This window comes from Pseudogymnoascus verrucosus, assembly GCF_001662655.1.
Source record: "Pseudogymnoascus verrucosus strain UAMH 10579 unplaced genomic scaffold scaffold_35, whole genome shotgun sequence".
In the NCBI taxonomy this organism is placed as follows: domain Eukaryota; kingdom Fungi; phylum Ascomycota; class Leotiomycetes; order Thelebolales; family Thelebolaceae; genus Pseudogymnoascus; species Pseudogymnoascus verrucosus.
In genome coordinates, this window is record NW_017263686.1 from 123,684 (window position 1) to 147,214 (window position 23,531).

Consider the following 23,531-nt stretch of genomic DNA (forward strand, 5'->3'; position numbering starts at 1 on the left):
AAATCCTTTTATTCGAGTCCGCTCCACAGCAAACATTATCCGCAACCGTCAGAGGAACAAAGACGACTCGACTCGACAAAGAGGCACTCCCAGAACTTCTTTTCGGAAATATCGCCATTTTCAACCACAAACACACGACACTGATCCATCAACCACCCCTCTCCGGAACAGTCACATGTTAACGCCCCTTCAACCTCCCAATATCCACTCTAACCTCTTCAACCTCCCCCTCCATTTCCTCCCACACCCTCGCAATCTCCTTCATAACCCTCTCCTTCCCACCCTCTCTGCCAACCCCATACCTCTGTAACTCCCTCTCCGCACCCCCCCTCCGACTCTCCATCCTCACCTTCCCATCCCTCAAATGCTCCCTATAAACCTGCAACGCCCTGACTGCTTCAGGTCCATAGACGAGGCTCTCCGCGACTTTCCATTTCTGCTGCGCTTCTGTAGCGGTGGTGGAGCATGATAGGGATAACATCTCAGCGTGAGCGCGGGAGTGACGGGAGAGAGAGCCGTGGGTTGTTTGTTCGAGGATGCGGATTACAGCCGCTGCCTGCGCGGTGTAGAGGGCCAGTAACTTTACAGCCAGGTCGGTGAGGGTGGTGCGGTTCACCGCCAGGCGGAGACGAAGGTCGGTGACTTGATCACGCAGGGCGATGATAGATGTGGCGAGGCTAGGGATCTGACGATGTAGGAATGAGGGGTTGGTATGCGGATTCATCAGCCGCGTGAGGGGAAGTGCATGGGTCGTGAGGTGTGTGGAGACAAGGGCAGCAATGGCCTGGAGATTGGCGGGTAGGTTTGGGAGTTGAAGTGGGCTTGGGGATTTGAGAGAGAGGGTGAGTAGGATGATTAACTCCGTTAGCTCTGCGGGCAGTGGGATTTCCGCAGCGGGCGTGGATTGCCGACTTGATGATGTCTTTGATGGAGGCGGCGCGGGAGAGGTGAGTGGGAGATCTTCAAGGGCTCTCCGGAGGATCTTTTCGCGCGTGAACTTTAGACGGAGGATTTTAAGTTCCTAAACTTCCATTAGTAAAGCCCTCTTGTTAAAAATCCGAGGGGACGCACAGTAGCCACCGCATGACGCTCCGCCTTCTTAGGATGCTTCCTCGTCCCCCCATCCGTCGTAAGCACTTTCGTCACCAGCGTCTTGTGCAGAAGTGCGAACTTGGGGTTTGCCGCCAGGACGGCGCTGTCGATTGGGGGTATCATTGCGGTGTTTATGTGGGTGGCAGCCTTGCCGAGGGGATGGAGTTGTTTACAGTGGGAGCGAGGCTGGCAGGCGCGCGCGCGGTGAGGGAGACGCGCTGAGTGGGGATCCACAGCGGGTAGATCCGCTGGGGAGGGTGTAGCGAGGTCCCTGACGGCGATGATTTATAAATTTAACATTTCGCATTGTGATTTTGGGAGGGCGAGGAAAGTACTGGCTTCATGGAATTAAAAAGTACTGCTACATCAAATTAATCCATACGTACACTTCCCCAAGACAAAAACGCAATAACCCATCTCCACAAACGCGCATGTAACCCTCCATCCTCCATCCTCCAAACTAAGTATAGTCCCACATCCATCCCACCCCTCCTCCTCCCACCTCCCGCGTCAAAAGCCGAAAAAAGCTTCCCCCATCCCTCCCATCTTCCCACCCAAGCAAACATTCCCGAAGTAAGTAAGCAGCCACCAACCCCCCCCTTCCTGCACTCCCAAACTGCCGTGTAACCAATCACGCAAAGCACCCGACCACGGAACAACCGATGCACATGTGGGTGGTACATATATTCCCATGCTACCCATGCGGAGCTACTGCGCGGGTCGATAGATGGGTGCCGGGGGGAGGGAGGTTGGGTTATCGAACCAAAGATCCCGGGAATAATGTGGTGTTGGATATGGAATTGGGGGGGGGGTTGCGGCTCTGCGGAGACAGGGAGGGGAGGGTGGGAGTATATGAGGGGGGGATTTGGGGGGGTTTGGGCCTCGGTAGGTGATTCTTTGTTTTATCATTTTATATTTTTAGAAAAAATTGCGAGATTGGGATTCTTGAATCGGGGATTTTTTTTTGGATTGAGAGTGTTTGAGAATTGTTTCTGAGGGGGAATACGATATATGGTTTGATCATTCACTTGAGATTTACTGAGAATTTTCCTGAACTGGACGGTGGGAATCCAAGGGAGAAATAGGACTGGATCCAGAGGCTGTAGATCAATACTCACCACGAAGATACCCGGATTAACAGCACAGGGGAAATTGAGAAGCAGAGTTGGATGTTAAAATCTCAGGTCCATACTCACTTCATACTCACCACAGCAAGCACATATACAGACTCACCTATTTGGGCAAGGGAGATATTCCCAAGCAACATCTCGGTTTTCTCGGAAAGATATCCCAAAGATACCAACCCACCTTCTTGGACAAGGGAGACATTAAAAAGAAACCAACTCACCTTGTTGGATCAGAAGGACACTTCAAAGACACCACCTCACAACTCATCCACAACTCACCAACCCCGTCACCAACCATGGACCTCACTCCCTCCGCCATACCCCTCGCCGTCCACCCAACCGCCGCCTTCACAACTCTCCCCCCTCCCTCTCCACCACCACCAACCACACTCCCCTGGCCTCTCTGCCCCCTCAACCCCGCCACCCGAATCAACAGCCTCACCCCCGTCCTCAACCCCCACTGGCGCCTCGACCTCTGCAGCTCCCAAGGAACCCAATTCCACACCATCCCCCTCACTCTCCCTCTCCCACCACCCCTCTTCATCACCACCACAATCCCACCTTCATCCGCACACCCATCTCTGTCACACCTCCTTGATCTCCCTCAAGCATTCAGCCGCCGCGGCAACTCTATCCAGGGACTCGGGATCGCTCAGCATGTTCTCCGTGCCTTGGAGCACTATTCCGCCAAACACCCTCGGTTTGCAGAGACCTACCGCACCCTTCCCTTCGGCTCCCAAATCGTCATCTCGCGCCTTAACAAAGACGTTAGAAAATGCCACATCACCCTCCTCCGCAACACGCAGCTTGAGCACACGCTCCTCAACCCCTCCGCGCTAGCTGCGCTCGCCCCTGAGATCTCCGCCGGGGCCTGGCCAGAGGCGATCGACATCACATCAATGACTCTCGTGCGTCAGATACACGACAGTGTCTGCGTCGTCGCTCTCCCACATTCCGAGCCGGGGAAGCCGCAGGAACTGGTCATGAAAGCTGTGGCAGGTGATCCGAAGTACCTCTACCACGAGCTGATCTCACTGCTCCATCTCCCAGCGCATCCCAACATCATCCGCCCGCTATACCTGGCGACGAAGAAATGCGGGTTTGGCGGCAAGGTGGGTGTGGTGGGGATGCTACTCCCATTCCACCGCGCGGGAAGCCTTCGGGATGTGCTACCCCTTCGTTCTCTAACAGGAACATTGGCTTGGACTGATCAAATGCGCTGGGCGAAGGGATTAGTCGACGCACTGGTGCATGTTCTGCGCCAGGGAAGTTATTATTCGGACCTGAGGGTTGATAATGTGGTGCTTGCCGAGAACGGGGAGGCTGTGCTGGTGGATTTTGAGCAGAGGGGTGTGTGGGCGGGATTTTCAGCGCCAGAGGTCGCGTGTATCGAGAATTTAGCCATCATTGCGATGAGTGCTCATGGGGAGGTGCCGGAAGTTGTGAGGGCCGAGTATCGTGCGAAGATGGATCGGTTTTTGCCGGGGTGGAGGGACGTCGGGAGGGGGGCGCATAAGGGGAGGACCGAGGGGTTTGCATTGGGGTGGTTGGCGATGAATGCGGAGGAGAGGGAAGCGGCTATGGTTTATATGCTTGGTAGAGCACTGTGGTGTATATTTGAGGCAGTGGGAATGCCAGAGCGAGCAGTGTGGAGGCAGGGTGGAGAAGGCGGGGTAGAGTTCCCAGCGTATAGGAGGGCGGGGCAGAGGGAGAGGGAGTTGATTGATAGGTGTACGAAGGGGAGGGTGGAGGGGAGGAGAGAGCAAGGAGTGGTGAGGATAGGGGGAAGGATTGTGCTGAAGGATGGAGACGGGACGGAGAGTCCAGAGGTTGTGCAGCGGGCTGCGAAGGAATGGTGGGTTGAGGAGCTGGAGAGGGGAGAAAGGTTCTTGGAGGAGAGAGAGATACGGAGGGAGGAGAGGAGAGAAAGCGGCGAGGTGGGAGGGTTTTCTGTGTTTGGTGGGAGGCCGAGATTGGAGGAGGTGCTTGATATTTTGGAGGGTTGGGAGTGTGATGTGTGAAGTTGGCCGATTGGGTACCCGGGTAGGTGTTGGTGATGAACTCCACACCGGTCTGTGGTCCCCGAGATGCCGGGAGGAAAAAGGACCGGATTATGGTCCATTGGATATCGATTCACACCGGTTGGTGAAGCGGGAAGGAGCGAGTTCGTGAGATATTTTAATTGTGGACTCGAGGGCGTACTCGTATTGCTGAACACGGGGATTTATTGAATTAACGCGCATGTTTTGAAGCGAGGCTCGTTTCGAGAGTGAAGCTTGGGCTCGTGTGGGCAAATCCGCAAATCTCGGTGAAGATGGAGAGTTGCAATCGAAGCACTTGTCCCGTGTCCCACGCCCCGGTGAGAATCCTTTCTTCCCAACCCATGGGCGTCTCTTGCCGGCTCATATACTTGAAGTGACGGTGAGCATGACACATCATACTCTCACCACCCTCGCTCCTTCCTTCTTCGCTGACCGGTCTATAAAGCCGTTGAGTTTCACACGATCGAAAGCACGTGCCCCTCTCTGCTCTCTGCTCTCCGATCTATTGACGCTCACCGGTGTCCGTCAAGGTGGCATTCCGATTCATCTCCACATCCATCTCCATCGGTCTAGGCTTGGCCGACGGCGGAAATATCTCCGATCAGTGTCTCCGATTGGGGGAGGTACTCTGGATTAGCCAGCCGGTGAAGGAATCTGAGTGGAGTCGATGCATGGAGTGAGAGGACCGGTGTGTGCAGTGGGTATTGTCAGTGGCCATTCATCGACTTCAATGCTGTGGTCGTCGGTGTCATGCATATCTAACGCTGCGATGCACCCATGATGCACTAGTTTGTGGTTCCTTTGGATCCTTGGACCCTGAACTATATGAGGCTCTCTCTCTCTCCGGTCGAGTTCCCCAGCTCTCTCTCTCTCCGGTCGAGTTCCCCAGCTCCCCGTTCCCCGCTCCCCACTTCCCGTTCTGGTCATCCCTGACTCCCGCGCCGGTCCTTCCCTGACCCCACTGCGCCTCCACAGTGGTTCCTTCTCCCACCACCATCAGCACCGCCATCACCATCATCACCCACCACCATCCTTCTCATATCATCGAATTGAAACATCGTATATCCATATATCATGACCACCTGTTATGACCATCTATCACTGCCACGTCGCACAGAATCTAGCACTTGCCTTTCGTGACTACAAGTGCGAAAGAATTCCTTAATTTCCCTGCCCAGCCTTGTTGGCTGTAGCTGTCACCGTGCAGGGCGTATCTACCCACAGCATATCTATCTACTCAAGATCAGTAGCAAACCCGTCCATCAAGCATGCGTCGCCGGCTCTCCTCCTCTTTGACCGGCTCCATACAAGGTACTTTCCACTGCACCATGTAGTGTACGTACACACTCGTACCAAACATGCAACTACTGACAAAAATATGCAGATACTCACAATACTTCTAATACTTCTAATACTTATTATGCAGCCATCCCGGTTGGGTGTATGTGCGGCTGAATCACTTGCACTTCCCATCCCACACCGGTGAGCCAGCCTTGTTGTAACCCTGCAACCGGTGAGAATCAACCACATCAAACTTCCCCATCTACAACCAACACAATCCAACTCAAACCTGCACTGCCCAACCCCACGGCATTTGCGGCCAACAATCCACTTTCCTTCTCACCATGTCTTTATATCTCTCTCTCTGAAACACTTGATTGCTCTGTACTCCACAACCTCGATCACAATCACAATCAACCAACCCATCACCGCCTCCACTTCTATCGCCAGTCACTTTCTATTCCCAGCCTTGCTTGTCCTTGTTTTGCTTACTATCCCTTCCTTTCCAATTACCCTCTATTCCCCGGATATTGCCTACCCAGGTGCGACGCCACCATCACTGCCCTATCGTCCAGAGGCCGCGCACTGAGCCACTACAACTTCCTACCTGAACGGAGTACTCATGTCTAGTGTCCCCTCTGGCTTCGTTGCATGGTCCGACGTCTCATCCCGGCAGCGTACAGAAAGTAAGATGTCACTAGACCGAAACGGCCGTATCCCAATCCCAACTGGAGGTGACGTCTCAGCTAGAATGGTAAGCTACTCGCTATTCACTCTCTCACCGGCTCGTGATTTGATTCACTCCCTCGGCGATAGAAATATATATCTAAGCCTCTCCTCCCTTCGGTGAACGACATCAACTCACCCAACCTTCCCATGCTTCTCTATACATCATCACACCAACGACATCACTCTAACTCCATCCAGGCCAACCGCAAGAGAAAACACGACGTCGTCGTCGTCGACCCCTCCAACCCCCCCACTTCCAAGCGTCCTAGATCCATCCACCCACAGCACTTCAACCTCGCCAGTCTCCCCACAGACGAGCGAGTTCGCCAAGCAGCTACCCTACTACGCATGCCCGTGACCCGCCTGCGGTCAGTCATCTCCGACCTCGAGGAGGAAGAGCCTGAGCAGGAGCCCGAGCAGTTTGTGCCGTACTATGACTGGCCGCTTTCTCATCAACCCTCCAGAATGAAACGCGGAATGGGCCGGGGGAGGAGCACCCCGAAGCCTCGGTCAACTGGCTCGGTGGGCGAGAAAGCTGTGGGTGGGGAGGTGAACAATTACACGGGAGGACAAGGAGAGAAGACGGTGTCACAATGGAATGGGCAAATGGATGGCTCGTCGGAGTTTTCGGAACCTGCAAGCCAAGGCGGGAGAGATAGTACGTTTTGTTTCCCGAAGGAGGTTTTGGTGGAGTTTTTCTCAAATTGGTGCTCTGTGGACGACGAACCTTCACGGGGCAATGGATACGGTAAGTTGATTGGCGAGACTGGGAGAGGTTAGCTGATGGTGGTTTACAGAAAATCAATCGATGCTACCACCTGCTTCGGCTTCCGCACCACAGTTTGTGGGATCTCAGTTTATGGACACCTATCCTGAGAACTATGGAACCTCGATGGCTGGCCTCCCCTATGCCTATGACAGCAGTGGAGGCCATAATAGCTTTGCTATGGTATTTATTCCCAATGTTTCTCCTGTAGCTTAACTAACATTGCCAGGAAACGTCCTTTAGCTGTGATACCCCTGAATTCAGTGGTCCATGGATGCAGCCCCTCCAACAATACCAAGTGCAGACCCAACCCCATAAGCAAGAGATGACATATCTCCAGCCTCCTAGCTATATGGAATCCAACCTATCCTTTGCGAATAACAATGGATATCTCGAAGCACCACCCCCAGACTCTGGCTTTGTCTCCGATGCCAGCCTTCCGCAGCAGAAGTCAGAGACTAGACAAGGCTCAGACAGCGGTCGCAGTGTAGAAGACACAGAGTCCTCACTGGCTGGTGCACCAACGCGCCGAGGGCCATTCAAGAGCCAGTTTGACCGAGTTCAGACCGCGCAGACTCGGAAAGATGGGTGTTGCCTCCGCTGTCGACACCAAAAAATACGTGTATGTGTCTCCCTTTGCAATTCCAGATCCCTGGTGTTACATATCGCTAATGAGACCAGTGCATCCCGGACCCTGAAGACCCGAAAGGCGTCTGCCTCACCTGCAAGAATGTGAAGGCGGCCAACATGAAGGTGCAGAAGCCGACGTGCATCCGCCACAGGATCACAGATGTTCGCCTCTACAAGATGGGGCAGGTCCCTGGGCTCGAGTGGAGCCAGCGGTGGTCGAATCGGACGCTGAAGGAAATGGGTACGTGGGCGAGCGGAGAGACGATAACTATCCAGGTTAGCGAGGGGTATACGTCCACGCCACTGAAACTGGTGGTTTCCGAGTTTAGGCCTGTGAAGGGAGATGTGCTAGAACGCAGTTGGGTGAGCAGTGCGGGCGTGAAGAAGAAGGTTGCGATCCCTTCGTATGCTATCAAGGACCTGGCGGCGGCACGAGACGCTTATAAGAACTACATAAATCAAGGTGGACCAGAGTTCTTCCAAGGGGCTCTAGACCCTAAGGACAGGTTCCTTTGGATGACCTATAATATGGCCATTACTACCTCTAACGATCCGGATATTGTAAGTTGCTTTTCTTCTCCTCCCTAAACCGCGTCCACACTAACCTTCCGTAGCCAACGGTCCAACGCAAACTCCTCAGGATGGTTCTCCAACTCTGGGTTGCCATCCGCCTGAATACAAAGTCGACCAACATAGTCGGTCCCGAGACTCTCGGCATGGCCCCAGACATTTTCGATGCCACGCACCCGACGCCGGGCCGCATCCCCATTCCGCCCGTGATGGGTAACCAGATCGAGCTGATCCTATCCCGGGACATCCAAGACCCGCTACGGAACGACATTCTCGATGCGCTGCAAAGGCTGATATATTCCAACAAACCTGGGTGCTGGTTCACAATCTACTTGTGCACCTTCATATTGCTGCATAACTGCTCTATGATCACCAAGCATGACTCGGCATACGCTAGGAAGCATGGGTTACAGGTACGTCAACCCCTCTTTTCCCTTCACCTGGGAATTGATCGACCAACCAAACCGTCCCAAACCAAAAAACCAACAAACGCATATACCCCGCTAACCCGATTCCCACAGGCCCGATTTGCGCGACCGGCAATGGTGGCAGAATACCACGCCGGCGCCATGGCGCTACTTGCACATTTCCACCTTTGTAATAAGGGCTCGTACCCGTTCAGCGCGGCTGCGGGCGAGAGGGTAGATATTCTGACTAACGCGGGGTTAACGGAGAAACAGAGCAAGTTTATTGAATCGACAAGGAAATTTGTTAATGGTAATGGTGAGTAAATGCATTTTCTCTCCTTACCCACCCCGTCCCTAGGCTCCTTCCCCGCGGAGATGTGAGAATGCAGTCTTGGCTAACAGGGGCTAGCGGTCCGTTTTGAGGAGTTCCGTTGGGCAGAAGCATTCGATAATGACTACTACTTCATATCCCAGCTGTACGAGCAGGACTGGAAACCTCGTATCAAGATCTGAGTTTCTGCGGCTGAGGCGGCTGAGGAGGCTCAACTACAGCACACCACACACTTTTTATAAGAGTCATGGGGTCTGACATGCAGTCACTGATGAAATATGAAATACCCGGAATGCTATACATTGCAGTGCATTTGCATTGCATGATATCCACATGCAGTTCGCCGAGCTGGGACGAGCAAACAAATACGTTTTTCTACTTCATTTACTGTTTTTGTGCTTTAAAAACATGTATAATAGGCAAACAAACCCAATCAGCAGGGTTCTGGGAAAATACAATACCCAGGGGACGGACGGAGGAAGGGGCGATCATGCGCCATGGAGAAATGGAGTCCGGAGGAATCTGTATGTCTAGCCTATCAGTAATGAAATGCGTTGCGTTTGCCTAGCATCTACATAATCTCACTCGCTCCCGCTCCTCACTCGCTCCTTCCCCAAGAACCTCGATAGTAAAATATAGGCAACCAGCCCCCGTCAGCGTAGCTTACCCCATACCCAATATCAGATAATGAAACACAATAAAACCCCACTTATCCGTATCCGAATCCCAACTTGTCCCAAAACCGAATCCCACAACAACCCCAGCTGAACCAATCCCACCGCACTCCCACCCCTCTCCCGGCATGCTAACTTATAGTTCCAACACACACCCCCGAACGCCTATTGGTGGGCGCCATATAGGCACCCACACCTGGATATATTCACCCACACCTCCATGAACTTTGAGGCTCTAGTGTTGGGATGGTGATTGGGAGACCGAGAGGGGGAGTCATGCGCTTGAGTTGGCGTGATGACGATTCGCAAGTGGGAGGGGGGGATTGAGGCTCTGTGTGGCAGGGCTGAAGTGGGTCGGGGGGGGGAATGGGTGACAGCCGGGGGGGGGGCGCGGTTGTTCGTTTCGTTTCGGGTTTATTTTATGATTTGGGAATGGGGACGAAGGGAAGAGGGAGGGGGGGGGGCGGGGGGGGTGATAAGATTTCCCGGGTGTATGGAGGAATGGCGTCTGTTGTTATTTATGCCTTGATTTGGACATCCAGCATCTGGAGATTGTGTTTGCGGCCCGGCGCGGGTGAGTAAGAGGCGTGAATAAAGTTTACGTAGGTTTGGAGGCGGGTGAGTGAGGTGAGTCTGAGTCTGAGTCTGACATGTGCATGATATGATAGTGGTGATGGCGTGTGTATGGACTGGTAAATGTTTTTGGGAAGGAGGGGTGCAGCACGCATGGGAAGCTAGGATATTTGGAATCTGCAGTTAATCTGCAGGGAAAGCTGAGTGCGGGTAGCTGATATCTGGGGGAGCTAGGAGCCGGGAGCTGATAGATGAGAGGAACTATAGGCGGCAGCTGTAGACAAACGGAATATAAATATTTGACTTTGCTCCGCTTCAATATTCTTTTTTCATTCTTCTTTACTTATCACAGACTACAAACGGATATATATATCTGACTTTACTCAGTCTTCAACCTTCCTTCTTCTCTATCCATCACCAATATTCTCCGGACATTCAACCTTCTTTCTTCTCTATCCATCACCAATATCCTCCAGCCCTTCAACCTCCATCCTTCTTCTCTATTCATCATCCTCGACGTCCTCGATATTTAACATCACTCCTACCTTACCAACACACAAACATCCACTACAACCTCACAAATCTCACAATCACAACCCCCAAACAAACAAAACAATGGCTCTCGTCCACCCAACCCACCCCCTCACCACAACCTCATCCCCAGACCCCTACGCCCTCCCCCCCTCTTTCCCCTCCTCCATCTCCTCACCCCTAGCCTGGACCGGCGCAGACCTCGCAGACGAGAGTTACATCTACCACCTCACCCCCTCCGACCTCTCCGAGATCAAAGATGCATTAGCAGTATTCAAATGTACGTCTCCCCATTTCCCCCTCCCCCTTTCGTCCCTCTTTCGTCCAATAGCCGCCACGGCCCGTCCCGCCTTCCCGCCTTCCCGCGGCGTAGCCGCAACTTAAAGATGGTTACACAGGGCTATACACAGACAGGCAGACATACAGGCAGGCAGTTGAACAAAGACTAACCTCTTCTCTTCTAGCACACAATCTCAACGGCGACCTCGCCACCCCCACGACCTTCCCCCTCCCTACCCTCGGCCCAAAACTCCGCCTACTCTCACACGAACTATACAATGGGAGGGGGGTTTGCTTGATCCGCGGGCTGACGCCGGAGATGTATGAGCCGGAGGAGGGGATGGTGGTGTTTATGGGGGTGCAGAGTTATATGGCGGGGGGGAAGGGGAGGCAGGATGGGAGGGGGAATATGATTGGTGAGTTTGGTTGTTTGGTCTTTGGGTGATGGGCGGAGTGACTGACTGGGGATAGTTCATATTACCCCGTCGGAATATGATGCGAAGCATTCGAGGCATTCGATGGATAGTTTGGTATGTCCCCCTTCCCCCTTTCCCTTTCCCTTTCACCTACCCACTTTCCCCTACCCTGCCCCCTTTTCGCAACACCCACCAACTCACCTTCTTTTCCCCACAACCACTAAACCTCCAACTCCACAAAATCTAACAACCTTACAGCCCTTCCACACCGAAGCCACTGGCGACATCCTAGCCTGGCAAACCCGCGCCGCCGCCGCCGAGGGCGGGAAGTGTATCGTCTCCTCCGCATACACAGCGTACAACCTCCTCGCCGCCACCTGTCCCGAGGTTATCCACACCTTAGCAAAGCCAGATTGGCCGTTTGCATAGTAAGTCTCCCTTTCCCCTCCCCCTCCTCCAAACCAAAGAACCAGCAAGCTAACCCGCCCCAGCCCAACCCTCCACTACCGCCCCATCCTCTACCACACCTCCCCCAACCTCCTCATCAACTTCTCCCCCTCCGCCCTCCTCTCCACCCCCTCGCACCCCCGCCCCTCCCACCTCCCTTCCCTCACCCCCTCCCAACTCTCCGCCCTCTCCGCTCTTCAAGCCGTCGCCCGTGCTACCGAATTACACATCACCACCAAGGCAGGGGACTTGCATTTCGTGAATAACCTCGCGATTATGCATCGGCGATCTGCGTTCTCTGCTCCTAACACCAAGGGAGTGGGTAAAGTGGATGGGGAGATGGAGGAGCCAAAACGTCATCTGGTGCGCATGCGTCTTCGTTGCCCGGAACGGGGGTGGAAGATACCAAGAGAGTTGGCGCCGGCGTGGGAGGAGGCGTTTGGGGAGGAGGGGGAGAGGGAGTGGCATCTTTTTCCGATGCCGGAGGGGTATTTTCCGTTGAGGAAGTATCCTGAGTAAGGTGCGGCGCTCCTTGCTCTCTCACCGGGGTCCTGTGGACTGTGAGTGGGATGGGGGATTGGATATGAGTTTCCGAGTTTCGATTCTTAGGTGGATGGGGTGGTGTCGTTTGAGGCTGGACACGGTACCTCACGGCTCTGACCCCCTTTTTTTAATCTTCTCGGTAGCCCTGGAGGCAGGGTGTTCTTGGGGTTTTCTTCATTTTTTGCGAGGATTTTTGATACCAATCCCGGCGTGGATACTCCCTTTATTTTCTACCTTTTCTTTCCTGGCTAGGTTCGGTTCGCATCTCGGGATAACGGGGGGGGGGAGACAGTGGTTGTACGATGAACGAGGCAGCGCCTCGGAAAACGCCTTGCGATGACTTTCTTGATTTTTTTTTTGCCCCGAGGGGCGGAGCGAAAAGGGGCGAGAATGTCTGAAGTACAAGGCTTTCGGGTGGCGAATATGGATCGGTTGCCTTGGGATCAGTGTGCGCGGCGATGGATTTTACATAGCATGGATTTTCTTAATGATAATTGAATTTCACAGACGAGGTTATTCACTAGCATCTTTGTGAGTGATGAAAAATGGTAAAAGCATATTGATATAACCACCTTCAATAATACAAAAACGCCCCCCCTTGAAGATTTCTAAGTCTAGGTATCTATCTATCCAAAAAATGCAAATCCAAACAAATGCTTTCCTCGCTCCATATGTATTTCCTGTAAATGACGACCTTCTATAAATAATTGATATCCCAACCCCCCCCCCAGCTCCCCGTCTCCCTTTTTTCCCCCGCTAATATATGCATTCCCAAACTCCTGTCTGATTTTGCGAAATCGGTTTCGTGTCTTGCGTAGACAAAAAGAAAATATTGGTATATCCAAGTTGGTAGTTTAAAATAGAAAAAGCTGTATGTGTTGTATGTTTGTCGTGTGCTGTGCGCCGATAATGATTGGTGTTCTTGCATGCGTGCCCTCTTGTAATCCTCCTCTTCTGAACACGCATACCCTCTATCGTATGCGTGTAGTCTTTCAAAGCAAACATTCCCCGTCCCATATATAACCCTCAACACCTAGTCGTCTCCCTTTTCTTATATCCAAGACTCAAGCCAGTCAGATGAACCAGACCTGTCGTGACTGGCACCCACGTGCCCAACACACAGTCCCCCTCATGGACAAAACATACACTTACACCTCTTCAACCCACCCCCCACCATCACTACATGCTTCTCAACCGCAACCGTCAACTTCGGCGCCTCCAAGCTCTTCTGCCTGAAGCAATCTCGCTCCCACTTCTCCGGCGGCTGGAGATTGCGAAATTGGTCCGGCACTGCGGTTACAGAGACGTGGTGGTCGGTCGTTTCCTGTCGATTCTTGACCGTCTTCCGCGACAGCTTCTCCGAGATGGCGAGGTACACGAATTGGAGGTGGATGGGGCGGAGGGCAAGGGTGGTGTTGTCCAGGGTGCTGGGTGCCGTGGTGTGGTAGGCGAAACCGTCGTTGGTGATGGTGTGGGGGTAGGGGTCCTGGGACCCTTGGAGGTAGGGGCCCTGATTGTCGACGGCGTGGAAGTCCCCATGGTGGTTCGGAAGGGCGAAATCCTCGAAGCTCAAGGAGTATGATGGCTGAAATCCGTGGGTGGTGATAGGGGATCTGTTGGCGCCCGCGGCAGCGTTGCGCCAGGTGTTGCGGTCGGCGACGCGGAGGGCTGAGCAAGCGACGACGACGTCTGCGGTGCCGTGGCGTGCTTGCCTTATGGCTTCGTGGATGATTGCGACGAGGATTTCGGCATGGCGATTATCGTCGACGACGCCGCTGTTTGCCTTTTCCTCTTCGGTGAGGAACTGTGGAGGTTAGCTTGCTGTTGGGAGAGAGGGAAGGGACACAGATGGGGATGGGGACTCACGTCGTCGCCTTCGATGAAGATGAAACCTAGTTTGGCGCATAGGTATTTCCCAACTCTAGACTTGCCGGCTCCCGAAGGCCCCGTTATGACCCAGATGTTGGGGGTGGCCGACAGGGCGGTCTGGGGTTGATCCCACGACGGCGGGGGCATCTCGGCCGCGCGATAATGTTTCGTTCTTCGGTTTGGTCGTCGAGACTCCATTATTGCAGAGTAGAAAACGGTATGAGTGGTCCCATCCTTTTCTCTCCCTATACAGTCTGGTGCTGGGGCGCTGGTATTATATATTTCGAGCACCCCTAGCGATCAGGCGGAGGAGAAAAAAGGGCGGGCGGGCGTTGGAAATGTGAGAGTGGAATTAAGTTGGGTAGGGAGGAGATAAGTGGTGATGGCGCCAAGGCTTGGTACTTGCTCAACAACCAAGTACCTCTCAGTATACGAGTACTGATACTCCCCGTTAGCCTCCTGAATTGGAGCTCCAGTTAGCCTAGGATGGGTGTGAACATAGTAGGCTGGCGATGTGCCCAGAGTTTGACACTGACACTGCGGCACCTTGATAGTCCACTGCTCCACTATCAACCAGGCGCCCTCAGAGCACTAAGGAGGCGAAGTCGACGGACTGAGCGGGAGAGTGTGGGGAGTGGGGATAGAGGAGTCGAAGGAGGGAGGGGGGGCGGAAACCAAAGCACAGGCGCGGCACTGTGGCACTGAACTCACGATGGATGGAAGGAGGTGACTGGATAACCGCGTACCAACCCGCGCGTGCTTTCCTGCGAACTGTTGCGAACTCGTCCAATCCCGCCAGTGCCCGCGGACCAAATATGCTCGCTGTGGCTGCGACCACACATAGCTCGGACTGCTCGGAGAAACACCTTGACGTCGTACCCATCGGTATGCGCAAAAAGTAATACCTCAACGGGCGTGATTGCGAACTTCCGCGTTTCTTTTTGCCCGATCACGACCACCCCGAGGCGCAGGGCGAGTTGGTGATCGCAGGGTGGCGAAATTCAGAAATCTTTTCGTCTCGGTGAACGGATTTGGAAGGGAGTATGATAACATATCTTGGAGGTTGAGGGCGTTTGAGGGTCACGATGTTTCAGGCTCTCTGAGGGGATTGGGTTTCCATGCAGGTGATAGGCCCGGATCTTTCCATGAGTGTGGTGACATTTCCTTGATTTGGACATCTTGTAAACACCATCATCGCTCCAAGGCATTTTGATGGCTTTTTTTTTCAATCATTTTTTCTCACGCTGCCTGGTGTCCCTTGTTGGCAACGACGCGATGGCTCAGTTGATTACGCGTACCTTTTCTGGCCCCCAAGGGAAACTGTGTGTGTGTGCTGGTCTCGGAGCGAGAGAAGGCTGTGTATTTTTATCGCTACATACATAGTAGATACTTGTACAAGTACAGAGGAAGAGACGCCGTCTATGAAAGTCTAACAAGCCCCCCAAAAAATCCAGAACCGGGCTTAAACGGTCTAGATGCGCGCCAACGCTGACATTCTCCGCTCACCACCGACACGATTGACTGACAAAACGCGATTCCTAATGAACCCGCTTAGCCCTTGACGGCGTAGATGGCCTTTGCGAGCCTCTTGACGTTGCCGGTTGTGATGCCCGCAACGGAGATACGGCCGTCCTTGGTGGCGTAGACGGAGTGCTCCTGGGCAAGCGTCGTCATCTGCTCGGGCGTGAGGCCAGTGTAGGCGAACATGCCGATCTGGCTGGTGATGTGGGACCAGTCGTGCTTGGAGCCGAGCTGCTCGAGGTTTTCCTTGAGGAGCGCGCGCATCTCGATGATGCGGTCGGCCATGCCCTTGACCTCACCGAGCCACTGCTGGTTCAGCTCGGGGTTGTTGAGGATCTCGGCGGCGATGCGGGCGCCGTGCACGGGGGGGTTGGAGTAGAGCGGGCGAACGATGATCTTGATCTGCGAGTCGACGCGCTTCTTCTCGGCCGCGTCCTCGCAGACAATGGAGAAGGTGCCGGCACGCTCACCGTAGAGACCCTGTGATTGTGTTAGTGATGATCGTCATATGTACCGCCGGAGTTAACTTACCATGTTCTTGGCGAACGAAGTCGCGAGGCAGATGTTGTGGCCCTGCTCAACGAAGAGGCGGACTGGGAAGGCGTCCTTGTTGGTGTCACCGGACGCGAAGCCCTGGTAAGCCATGTCGAAGAAGGCGAAGTGCTCGCCCGCCTTAACAGCATCGCTGATCTGCTTCCACTGCTCTGGGGTAGGGTCGATACCAGTGGGGTTGTGTGCGCAGGCGTGGAGGAGGAAGATGCTGCCCTTGTCGGCGGCCTTGATGTCGGCGACCATACCCTCGAAGTCGAGGCCAATGGTGTCCTTGTTGTAGTACCTGTACTTCTGGACCTCAAGTCCAGACTCGGTGAAGATGGCGCCGTGGTTTGCCCATGATGGCGTAGGAATGTAGATCTTCTTCGCGCCTGGGTAGAACTTGGCCAGGAACTCGCCTCCGATACGGAGAGCACCAGTTCCGGAGATGGATTGTGTGATGACGAGGCGGTCGAGAGCGTTGGAGCCCTCACCGTAGGCAAGGACGGCAGCGGCCTTGGTGAACTCAGGGACACCGGTGATTCCGGCGTACTCCTTGTTGAGCTTAGCAGCGATGACCTTGTCCTCAGCGGTGCGAACGGACGGGAGAACGTATGGCTTTCCCGCGTCGTCACGGTAGGCGCCAACACCTGGATTGTATCAGTATAGTCGTAGATTCGGATTCAGAGAGCATACCGAGGTTGATCTTCTCTGGGAGGGTATCGGCCTTGAATGCCTCGGTGATACCTGGATGTTGTTAGTCGTGGCGCAAAAATATTCACGCTGATGACAACATACCTAAGATGGCCTTCACACGAACGTTTCATTAGCAATTGATTAACACAGTACATATCATCCGGGTTCTTACATCCTATCACATGTTAGCTGATACACAAGAACACCACGTCGATGCAAACTCACTGGTGGACCTTGGGGAACGTTCGCCCAGGTCGAGGCCTGGCGAGAAGCTCCGACAACGCGACACGCCGCACCACGGACGGCCACCTGCCTGCTTGCGACTCTGACTGTGCTAAGCATTATGTGATGGAATTTGAGGCAAAGCGAGGATGAAGATGAAGAAGAGCTTAGAGAGAAGATGTTCAATATGTCAGGAGATGCAATTGAAAAAGATGGAGATGTGATTCACAATCGGAGATGCTGCACTACACACATGTGTCATGAAATTGTTTCGCGGGTAGGCCGGGCCTCGGCGGCTTTGCAGGGGTTTTCTTGGGGTTTTCCGCGCATCCCACCGTAATTTTGGGGTTTGGGGTTTACTCCAGAGTGTTGCTCCAGTGGGGGCTCCACTGTGTCTTTTGCCTGTGATTGTCATTAGGCTAATTCGGAAATAAGTAATATTTTTAGTATTTTATTTCTTATCTACTGTATGGATGACATTTAACTATGAATACTGGGGAAGGCCGGCAAAGAAAAAAGAAATATGTTTCCTTCTATAGGGCTTAATATCGCCCACTTGGATCAAATAGTGCTGTTGTTTGTTATGAGCGATACAGGAGGTAACTAATCAGATTAGTAGTGAAATTCATGTGACGAGTGACGACTAGGCGGTGAGTAACAATTACGTGGGGTAAGATTATACTGCCAGTCATACGAGGTTAGCTAAGTGGTTTCTATCATCTCCGTCACCCCACTCAATAGCTTCACAAATTCCATGTTCTCCCCCACAGAGTCCTGTGGTTTCATTATGACAATAGTGACATCCCGGAGGTGACGGGAGCTTCCTTTTTTGAGCTATTTATATTTACGCTAGAGGCATGAGAATAACGGAAAGGAAAGCCGTAGTGGTCGGCCTCTCTGGAGCGTCGAGCTCTGGAAAGACGACATTGGCTAGGCTTTTGCGCGATATCTTCCCAAACAGCTTCATCTTGCATGAAGATGACTTCTATAGGGAAGAGAAAGAGTGAGTTCTGATATAAACCCTCTGGACGGGTCTATGACGTTGCCCCTGCTCTTCCTCTGCCCTTCCTCTTCTCTACCTACCTCAGAGCTAATATACACGAACCCAAGACTCCCAACAAAGAACGGCCTCCTAGACTGGGACTGCGCCGAAGCCCTCTCCATCCCCGACATCAAATCCTCCCTTAGCCATATCCAAGACCACGGCACCTTCCCCGTAGGTCCCTCCCACTCCAAGCTCCGCTCCCGTCCCGAACCCACTCTGAACGCAGCCCAGCCGCAATTCGACTCCAAAGAAGACCGCAACGACGTCGGCCAATGCCCCGTCTCCGACGCTGCGATCGCCGGGCTGAAGGGTAGAGTTGCTGCGTGGACACAGCCAGGTAGGCCGGGGCATGGGATACTCACTTCGTCGGAGTCGGCGCTTCGTCTGTGTATCTTCGATGGGTTCTTACTCTACGCACCGTCTATGGCGGAGATCCAGCCGCATATAGATATCAAGCTGTTCCTGCGCGTGGGGTATGAGAAGGCGAAGGCGAGGAGGGAGGCGCGCACGGGGTATGCGACGATTGAGGGGTGGTGGGCTGATCCGCCGGGGTATGTGGATAAGATTGTTTGGCCGAACTATGTTGAGGATCATGCGTGGATGTTTGAGGATGGGAATGTGGAAGGGAAGTTCAAGGAGGATGTCTTGAAGGAGAGGGGCATTCATGCACAGTCGCAGCAGGGACCAGATGTGGATATGGAGACCACGCTGGTGTGGACGGTGGATGTCATTATGAAGTCTTTGGAGATATCTTCTGGAAATGAAAAGCTATGAATTGGATAGAGGAATTCAAATATAGCCAAATTATTCTTCACTGAACTGTGCAACCTCCCTTAATCATTAGCGTGGAGCTCCAATGCAAGGGAGCAGTTTCCCGCTCCCTAGATCCTTAGAATGCATCTACCCGCGCTCATCCCGTCACATATCGATTTTTCTGCAAAAGTAAACATTAAACCACCGTCACCGAACTCTTCCATTGCAGAAAACAAAGAAAACACACAGCCTTGTCAAACAGTTGCAGTTGCTTTATGCCACGTTGGACCAGGATGGCACAACGTGAGGCGGCTGCTAGGTTAATCCCGCTTGGGTTTCAGGGGAGACAGAGTCTTGGCAGGTGGGACCCAGAGCTGAATGCTTGGGCTGCTAATCTGCCAATCTACAAACGGCAGCGCTCCTATCTCAAGAAATTAAACTCTTCAATCACCCTCTCTAACGCGACTCTAATTCCCCAACAAACCCCCATGGGCGAGCCATAACCAACGCCCATTCGCACACAACCCAGAACGCCTCGTCGCCAGCTTCCTCGCCCCAGGAAAAGGCAAGGCGCATGTGTATCCTGCCAACGAACCACACCACAGCGACTCCAACAGCCTCGACAAACTCGATGTCACAAATATAGATATAACACTCCTCCCATTCGCAACTACCTCCTCCACAAACATGCCCGTCCAACACGCCTACCAACCGCGTCGCACGCCCCTCCGTCCCAACCCCCGCCGCCTCATCCACCTCACCATCGGCACCATCATCGTCCTCTTCATCCTCCTCCTCATCCCCCGCCACTCCTCACCGCGCCTCCCCAAACTCCCCCCGGCATTACGCCCCTTCCGACCCTCCGCGCACGCCCCGCCCATCCAACCAAACAGCACAAGCGGCGACGCGCGCTGGCACCAAAGCTGGGACTGGCTGCGCCCCTTCTCCTCCGCGATAACTCTCGACGAGCACCGCTCCGTGCTGCCGCCGCTGGTGGAGCGCGTGCCGATATATACATACTATGACTCTGAGAGCGCCGGGGGCGCGGAGACGGAGGAGGTGCTGAATCAGATTCTTCTTACGTGGAGGAGGGCGTGGTGGGCGCAGGGGTTTCGGCCTGTGATACTGGGGAGGGCGGAGGCGAGGAGGAGTGGGTTGTTTGAGGGGGCGAAGGGGAAGGGAGGGGGGGAGGAGGTGTTGAGGTGGTTGGCGTGGGAGAGTATGGGAGGGGGGATATTGTGTAGTTATTTGGCGTTGCCGATGGGGGCGTTTGAGGATCCGGTGATTTCGTACTTGAGGGGGGGGAGGTTTGGGAATCTTACGAGGTTTGAGGGGTTGGGAGGTGGGTTGTATGTTGGGCCGAAGGAGGGGGTGAGGGAGGCTATTAAGGCTGCCCTGGCGGCGCCGGAGATTTCAAAGGTGAAGGAGATATCCGATGTGGTGCCGAAGGAGATGTTCAAAATCGATGCCACTCCAAGCTCGATTGCATACTACGCCATGGACGTGGTGAAAGCCAAATACCCCAAGATCGCAGAGGAACTGCCAATCTCGACATCGAAAGGCATGCGGCTCCTCAACAAACTCATCAACTCACATCTCCACAACAACTGGCGCACCCACTTCTCCGACGGCATCGCCGTCCTCAAACCCATCCGCACCCACATGACCGCCATAGTCGAGCCCGCCGTCCAACTCGCCGAGTACCTCGCCCAATGCCCCTCCTCTCCCATCATGTCCTCCTGCCCCCCCAACAACAAAAACTGCAAACCCTGCGTCGCCGCGGCACCAATGCGCATCTCCACCCCGCCAATCTTCAGGAACAACTCCAAACTCTACACCATCGGCGTCGTGCCCCACCCCTGGACGACCACCTCCTCCGACGCCTTCACAACCGCCATCGACGTCCCCTTCATCCGCCGCCGCAGCAACCGCGATCACTGGCTCACCCTCGTCACCAAAGAGCTCCTCGGCACCGGCGTCTCCACCTCCCCGCGCCTCGTGAAATTCAAAGAAGCAGTCGCCTCCCCCTACGGCGCCGCGCACTCCGTCTGGTTCACAGCCGAGAAGGAATACCCCTCCGACATAGACTGGCACTTTGGCTTCCTCGTCCCGCGCCAATCCACACACGACGGGAAATCCCAAACCCCCGTCCCGGGCCCCGAACGTCGCCCCGCAGACCCAGCGCGCGATCCGCTGGATGGAGTGCTGCCGAGCGAGAAGGAACTCAAGAAGGAGAGGGAGTTACTTGAGTACGCGAAGATGATGGGGACGACGCCGGAGCAGCAGCGGTTGATTAGGGCGATTGAGGCGTGGAATTTGGGGGATGTGGAGGCGTGGAGGTTTGCGAGGGCGTTTATGGCGAGGAGGTCGATGGAGAGGAGGGGGTGGGAGGAGGAGGAACGGTGGGTTACGGGGGGGAAGGGGAGTGAGAAGTGAGATGGGGGGTTGGAGTGGAGGATCAGCGGAGAATGCACATAGGGGAGCGGCTGTATATGATAGGGACGTCCCGTTCTATATGATGGGAGCGGGACGGGGCGTGGGGGCGTTCTTTTTTTTGGGCGGGGTGGTGATGTCGTTTTTCCTTGTATAAAGGGTTTTTTTACGATGTGTAATTACTAGTTGTAAGAAGAAGTTGAGTATTCTTAACACCTTTTTTCATTGGACCTTGGATCTCCGGTCTTGGATTCGTGGTGGCCGAGCCATGTGGCCGAGCGTTTTCCAAGAGAAAGCTTCATGGGGCTTGTTGTGTTGCAAGTTTGCCGTTTGCCGTTTGCCGGACGGAGGACAGCAGAAAGGGATGACCCGGGATGACATACTCCACTATTTAGAGTCGGACGTAAATGATAATAATGGAGACTCGTGTTTCGGTGTAATTCGTGGCACATGTCGAGTTTCTCGTCGTTTTGACACTAACTGACCGCCGCCGCCGCCGCTGAATTATCATGTGGAATGCCAATCCCCCTTGGACCCCTTCGCTTCCCCATACTCTGCCCCTACTAACCATACTAAATATACTAAAATCGCATACGATGATTCAAACTGCAGCTGACACCAAACCCAGCCCACTTAATTAAAACCCCCCATGTTTCCCCAGCGATTGACGCTGCACGAAATAATATTAACCCAGCATGCATCGATCCTCATCCCTTCTCCCGAGGCCCCTCGGCACACAACGAAAACGGCCGCACAGGACGTCATCTCCCACTCCACCCCGCCGTTCCCGCTCCTTCTCTGCCCCACCACGACTTGCGCATGTCCGGCGCAAGGTAAGAGAACGTAAATACCAAGGCGCGGGAAGCTTGAAAGCCACAGTAACATTCGTCGTACCTTGCAGCTTACTTGTACATCTCGTGTCGCACAACATAAATATTTTGGGAATACAAATTATCACTTACGTCCACACGCATACTTACTATCTTATAACCCCTCTACACTTCCAATTATCACATACACCTCTTAACCTACCCCGCCACCACCACTCACCATCACCAAACCAACCAACCAAACCACCCACCAAACCACAGCAATGGCACCTCTAACCCCCACCTGGGCCCAACCCTCCCACGGCTCCATCCAAGAAGTCGTCATCAACGAAGCGGCATTCACCTCCAAGTCCCTCTCCAAGATCAGCGTCGCGCCCTACGGCGTGTTCGCCAAGATCGATTTCCCTCCCGCCACGCCGGCGAGCGAACCCACCTATGCGACGGTGCAGCAGGGGAGGGATACGCATTTGAATCTGAATAGCGATTTGGTTTATATTAATCATAGTTGTGATCCTAGTTTGGTTGGTCTCTCCCTTTCCTTTTCCGTTCTCAGACTCCTTGCGAGGTTGCCCCAGTCGCCCCAGTCACCCTCCCTCAAACCCTCCTCCCCAATTCCCCGCTCCCCCCAAATTCGAGGACACAAAGAGAGAGCCAGAGAGACAGAGAAGCACAAATGCTAACACCCCTCCCCCCAAACAGATCCTCGACATCCCCTCCCTCTCCTTCCTCGCCGGCCCCCGCGGCCTCTCCCCCGGCGACGAACTAACCTTCTTCTACCCCTCCACCGAATGGTCCATGGCCCAACCCTTCACCTGTTTCTGCTCCTCCCCCTCCTGCCGCGGGGTAATCAACGGCGCCGGTTCCATGAGCCAGAAATCCCTCGAGGGGATCTACTTGAACGGGTATATCAGGGATATGCTTGCCGAGAGATGGGCGAGGGAGAATAAGAACGGGGTTAATGGGGTGAAGAGCGAGGGAAAGGCGAGGGTTAATGGGGAGAGGGGAGTGACGTCTAGGGAGTTGAGTGGGGAGATGGGGGGCGATACTGTTAGGGTTTAGATGATTGGGGGGGGGGGAGGCTCAACGCAGGTGGGGGGGTATACCGCGCGGTGGGGAGGGCGCGGAGAGGGATTCAACATCCTTGAAAAGCTTAGTTAGTTTTTTGCTTGTTTTTATGCTTTTTAGACAGAGAC

At 54.0% G+C, this 23,531-nt stretch overlaps 9 protein-coding genes across 9 annotated transcripts; 6 read left to right on the forward strand and 3 right to left on the reverse strand.

The window, feature by feature from the left end:
* Positions 1–178: 178 nt before the first annotated feature.
* On the reverse strand, positions 179–1,260 carry VE01_06321 (uncharacterized protein; the record flags this gene model as incomplete). Its single annotated transcript, XM_018275773.2, has 2 exons — positions 1,072–1,260; positions 179–1,021 (listed from the first exon to the last, which is right to left on the reverse strand). Exons 1-2 carry the CDS (start codon positions 1,213–1,215, stop codon positions 179–181), a joined length of 987 nt encoding a protein of 328 aa, XP_018128536.1. The 5' UTR covers positions 1,216–1,260.
* Positions 1,261–2,515: 1,255 nt separating this feature from the next.
* VE01_06322 (uncharacterized protein) lies at positions 2,516–4,240 on the forward strand (the record flags this gene model as incomplete). The annotated part of the gene is made up of 1 exon (XM_018275774.1): positions 2,516–4,240. One exon carries the CDS (start codon positions 2,516–2,518, stop codon positions 4,238–4,240), a length of 1,725 nt encoding a protein of 574 aa, XP_018128533.1.
* Positions 4,241–5,288: 1,048 nt separating this feature from the next.
* Positions 5,289–9,493, forward strand: VE01_06323 (uncharacterized protein). The gene is made up of 9 exons (XM_018275775.2): positions 5,289–5,572; positions 5,646–6,296; positions 6,470–7,019; positions 7,069–7,220; positions 7,267–7,659; positions 7,719–8,228; positions 8,282–8,650; positions 8,759–8,960; positions 9,054–9,493. Exons 2-9 carry the CDS (start codon positions 6,165–6,167, stop codon positions 9,155–9,157), a joined length of 2,412 nt encoding a protein of 803 aa, XP_018128534.1. The 5' UTR covers positions 5,289–5,572; positions 5,646–6,164; the 3' UTR covers positions 9,158–9,493.
* Positions 9,494–10,569: 1,076 nt separating this feature from the next.
* VE01_06324 (uncharacterized protein) lies at positions 10,570–12,948 on the forward strand. The gene is made up of 5 exons (XM_018275776.2): positions 10,570–11,033; positions 11,218–11,448; positions 11,504–11,562; positions 11,707–11,876; positions 11,940–12,948. Exons 1-5 carry the CDS (start codon positions 10,838–10,840, stop codon positions 12,412–12,414), a joined length of 1,131 nt encoding a protein of 376 aa, XP_018128531.1. The 5' UTR covers positions 10,570–10,837; the 3' UTR covers positions 12,415–12,948.
* Positions 12,949–13,184: 236 nt separating this feature from the next.
* VE01_06325 (uncharacterized protein) lies at positions 13,185–14,454 on the reverse strand (the record flags this gene model as incomplete). Its single annotated transcript, XM_018275777.2, has 2 exons — positions 13,185–14,242; positions 14,305–14,454. The coding sequence occupies 2 exons, from the start codon at positions 14,452–14,454 to the stop codon at positions 13,568–13,570; spliced, it is 825 nt and encodes a 274-aa protein (XP_018128532.1). The 3' UTR covers positions 13,185–13,567.
* Positions 14,455–15,858: 1,404 nt separating this feature from the next.
* On the reverse strand, positions 15,859–17,620 carry AAT1 (aspartate transaminase aat1; the record flags this gene model as incomplete). The annotated part of the gene is made up of 5 exons (XM_018275778.2): positions 17,281–17,620; positions 17,158–17,167; positions 17,056–17,106; positions 16,360–17,009; positions 15,859–16,308 (listed from the first exon to the last, which is right to left on the reverse strand). Exons 1-5 carry the CDS (start codon positions 17,395–17,397, stop codon positions 15,859–15,861), a joined length of 1,278 nt encoding a protein of 425 aa, XP_018128529.1. The 5' UTR covers positions 17,398–17,620.
* Positions 17,621–17,829: 209 nt separating this feature from the next.
* On the forward strand, positions 17,830–19,136 carry NRK1_1 (ribosylnicotinamide kinase). Its single transcript, XM_059463786.1, has 4 exons — positions 17,830–17,845; positions 17,897–18,280; positions 18,388–18,493; positions 18,554–19,136. The coding sequence occupies exons 2-4, from the start codon at positions 18,135–18,137 to the stop codon at positions 19,094–19,096; spliced, it is 795 nt and encodes a 264-aa protein (XP_059319533.1). The 5' UTR covers positions 17,830–17,845; positions 17,897–18,134; the 3' UTR covers positions 19,097–19,136.
* Positions 19,137–19,327: 191 nt separating this feature from the next.
* Positions 19,328–21,511, forward strand: VE01_06328 (uncharacterized protein; the record flags this gene model as incomplete). Its single annotated transcript, XM_018275780.2, has 1 exon — positions 19,328–21,511. The coding sequence occupies exon 1, from the start codon at positions 19,763–19,765 to the stop codon at positions 21,509–21,511; it is 1,749 nt and encodes a 582-aa protein (XP_018128537.1). The 5' UTR covers positions 19,328–19,762.
* Positions 21,512–22,221: 710 nt separating this feature from the next.
* VE01_06329 (uncharacterized protein) lies at positions 22,222–23,397 on the forward strand (the record flags this gene model as incomplete). The annotated part of the gene is made up of 2 exons (XM_059463787.1): positions 22,222–22,859; positions 23,038–23,397. Exons 1-2 carry the CDS (start codon positions 22,602–22,604, stop codon positions 23,395–23,397), a joined length of 618 nt encoding a protein of 205 aa, XP_059319534.1. The 5' UTR covers positions 22,222–22,601.
* Between the last annotated feature and the right edge of the window lie 134 nt (positions 23,398–23,531).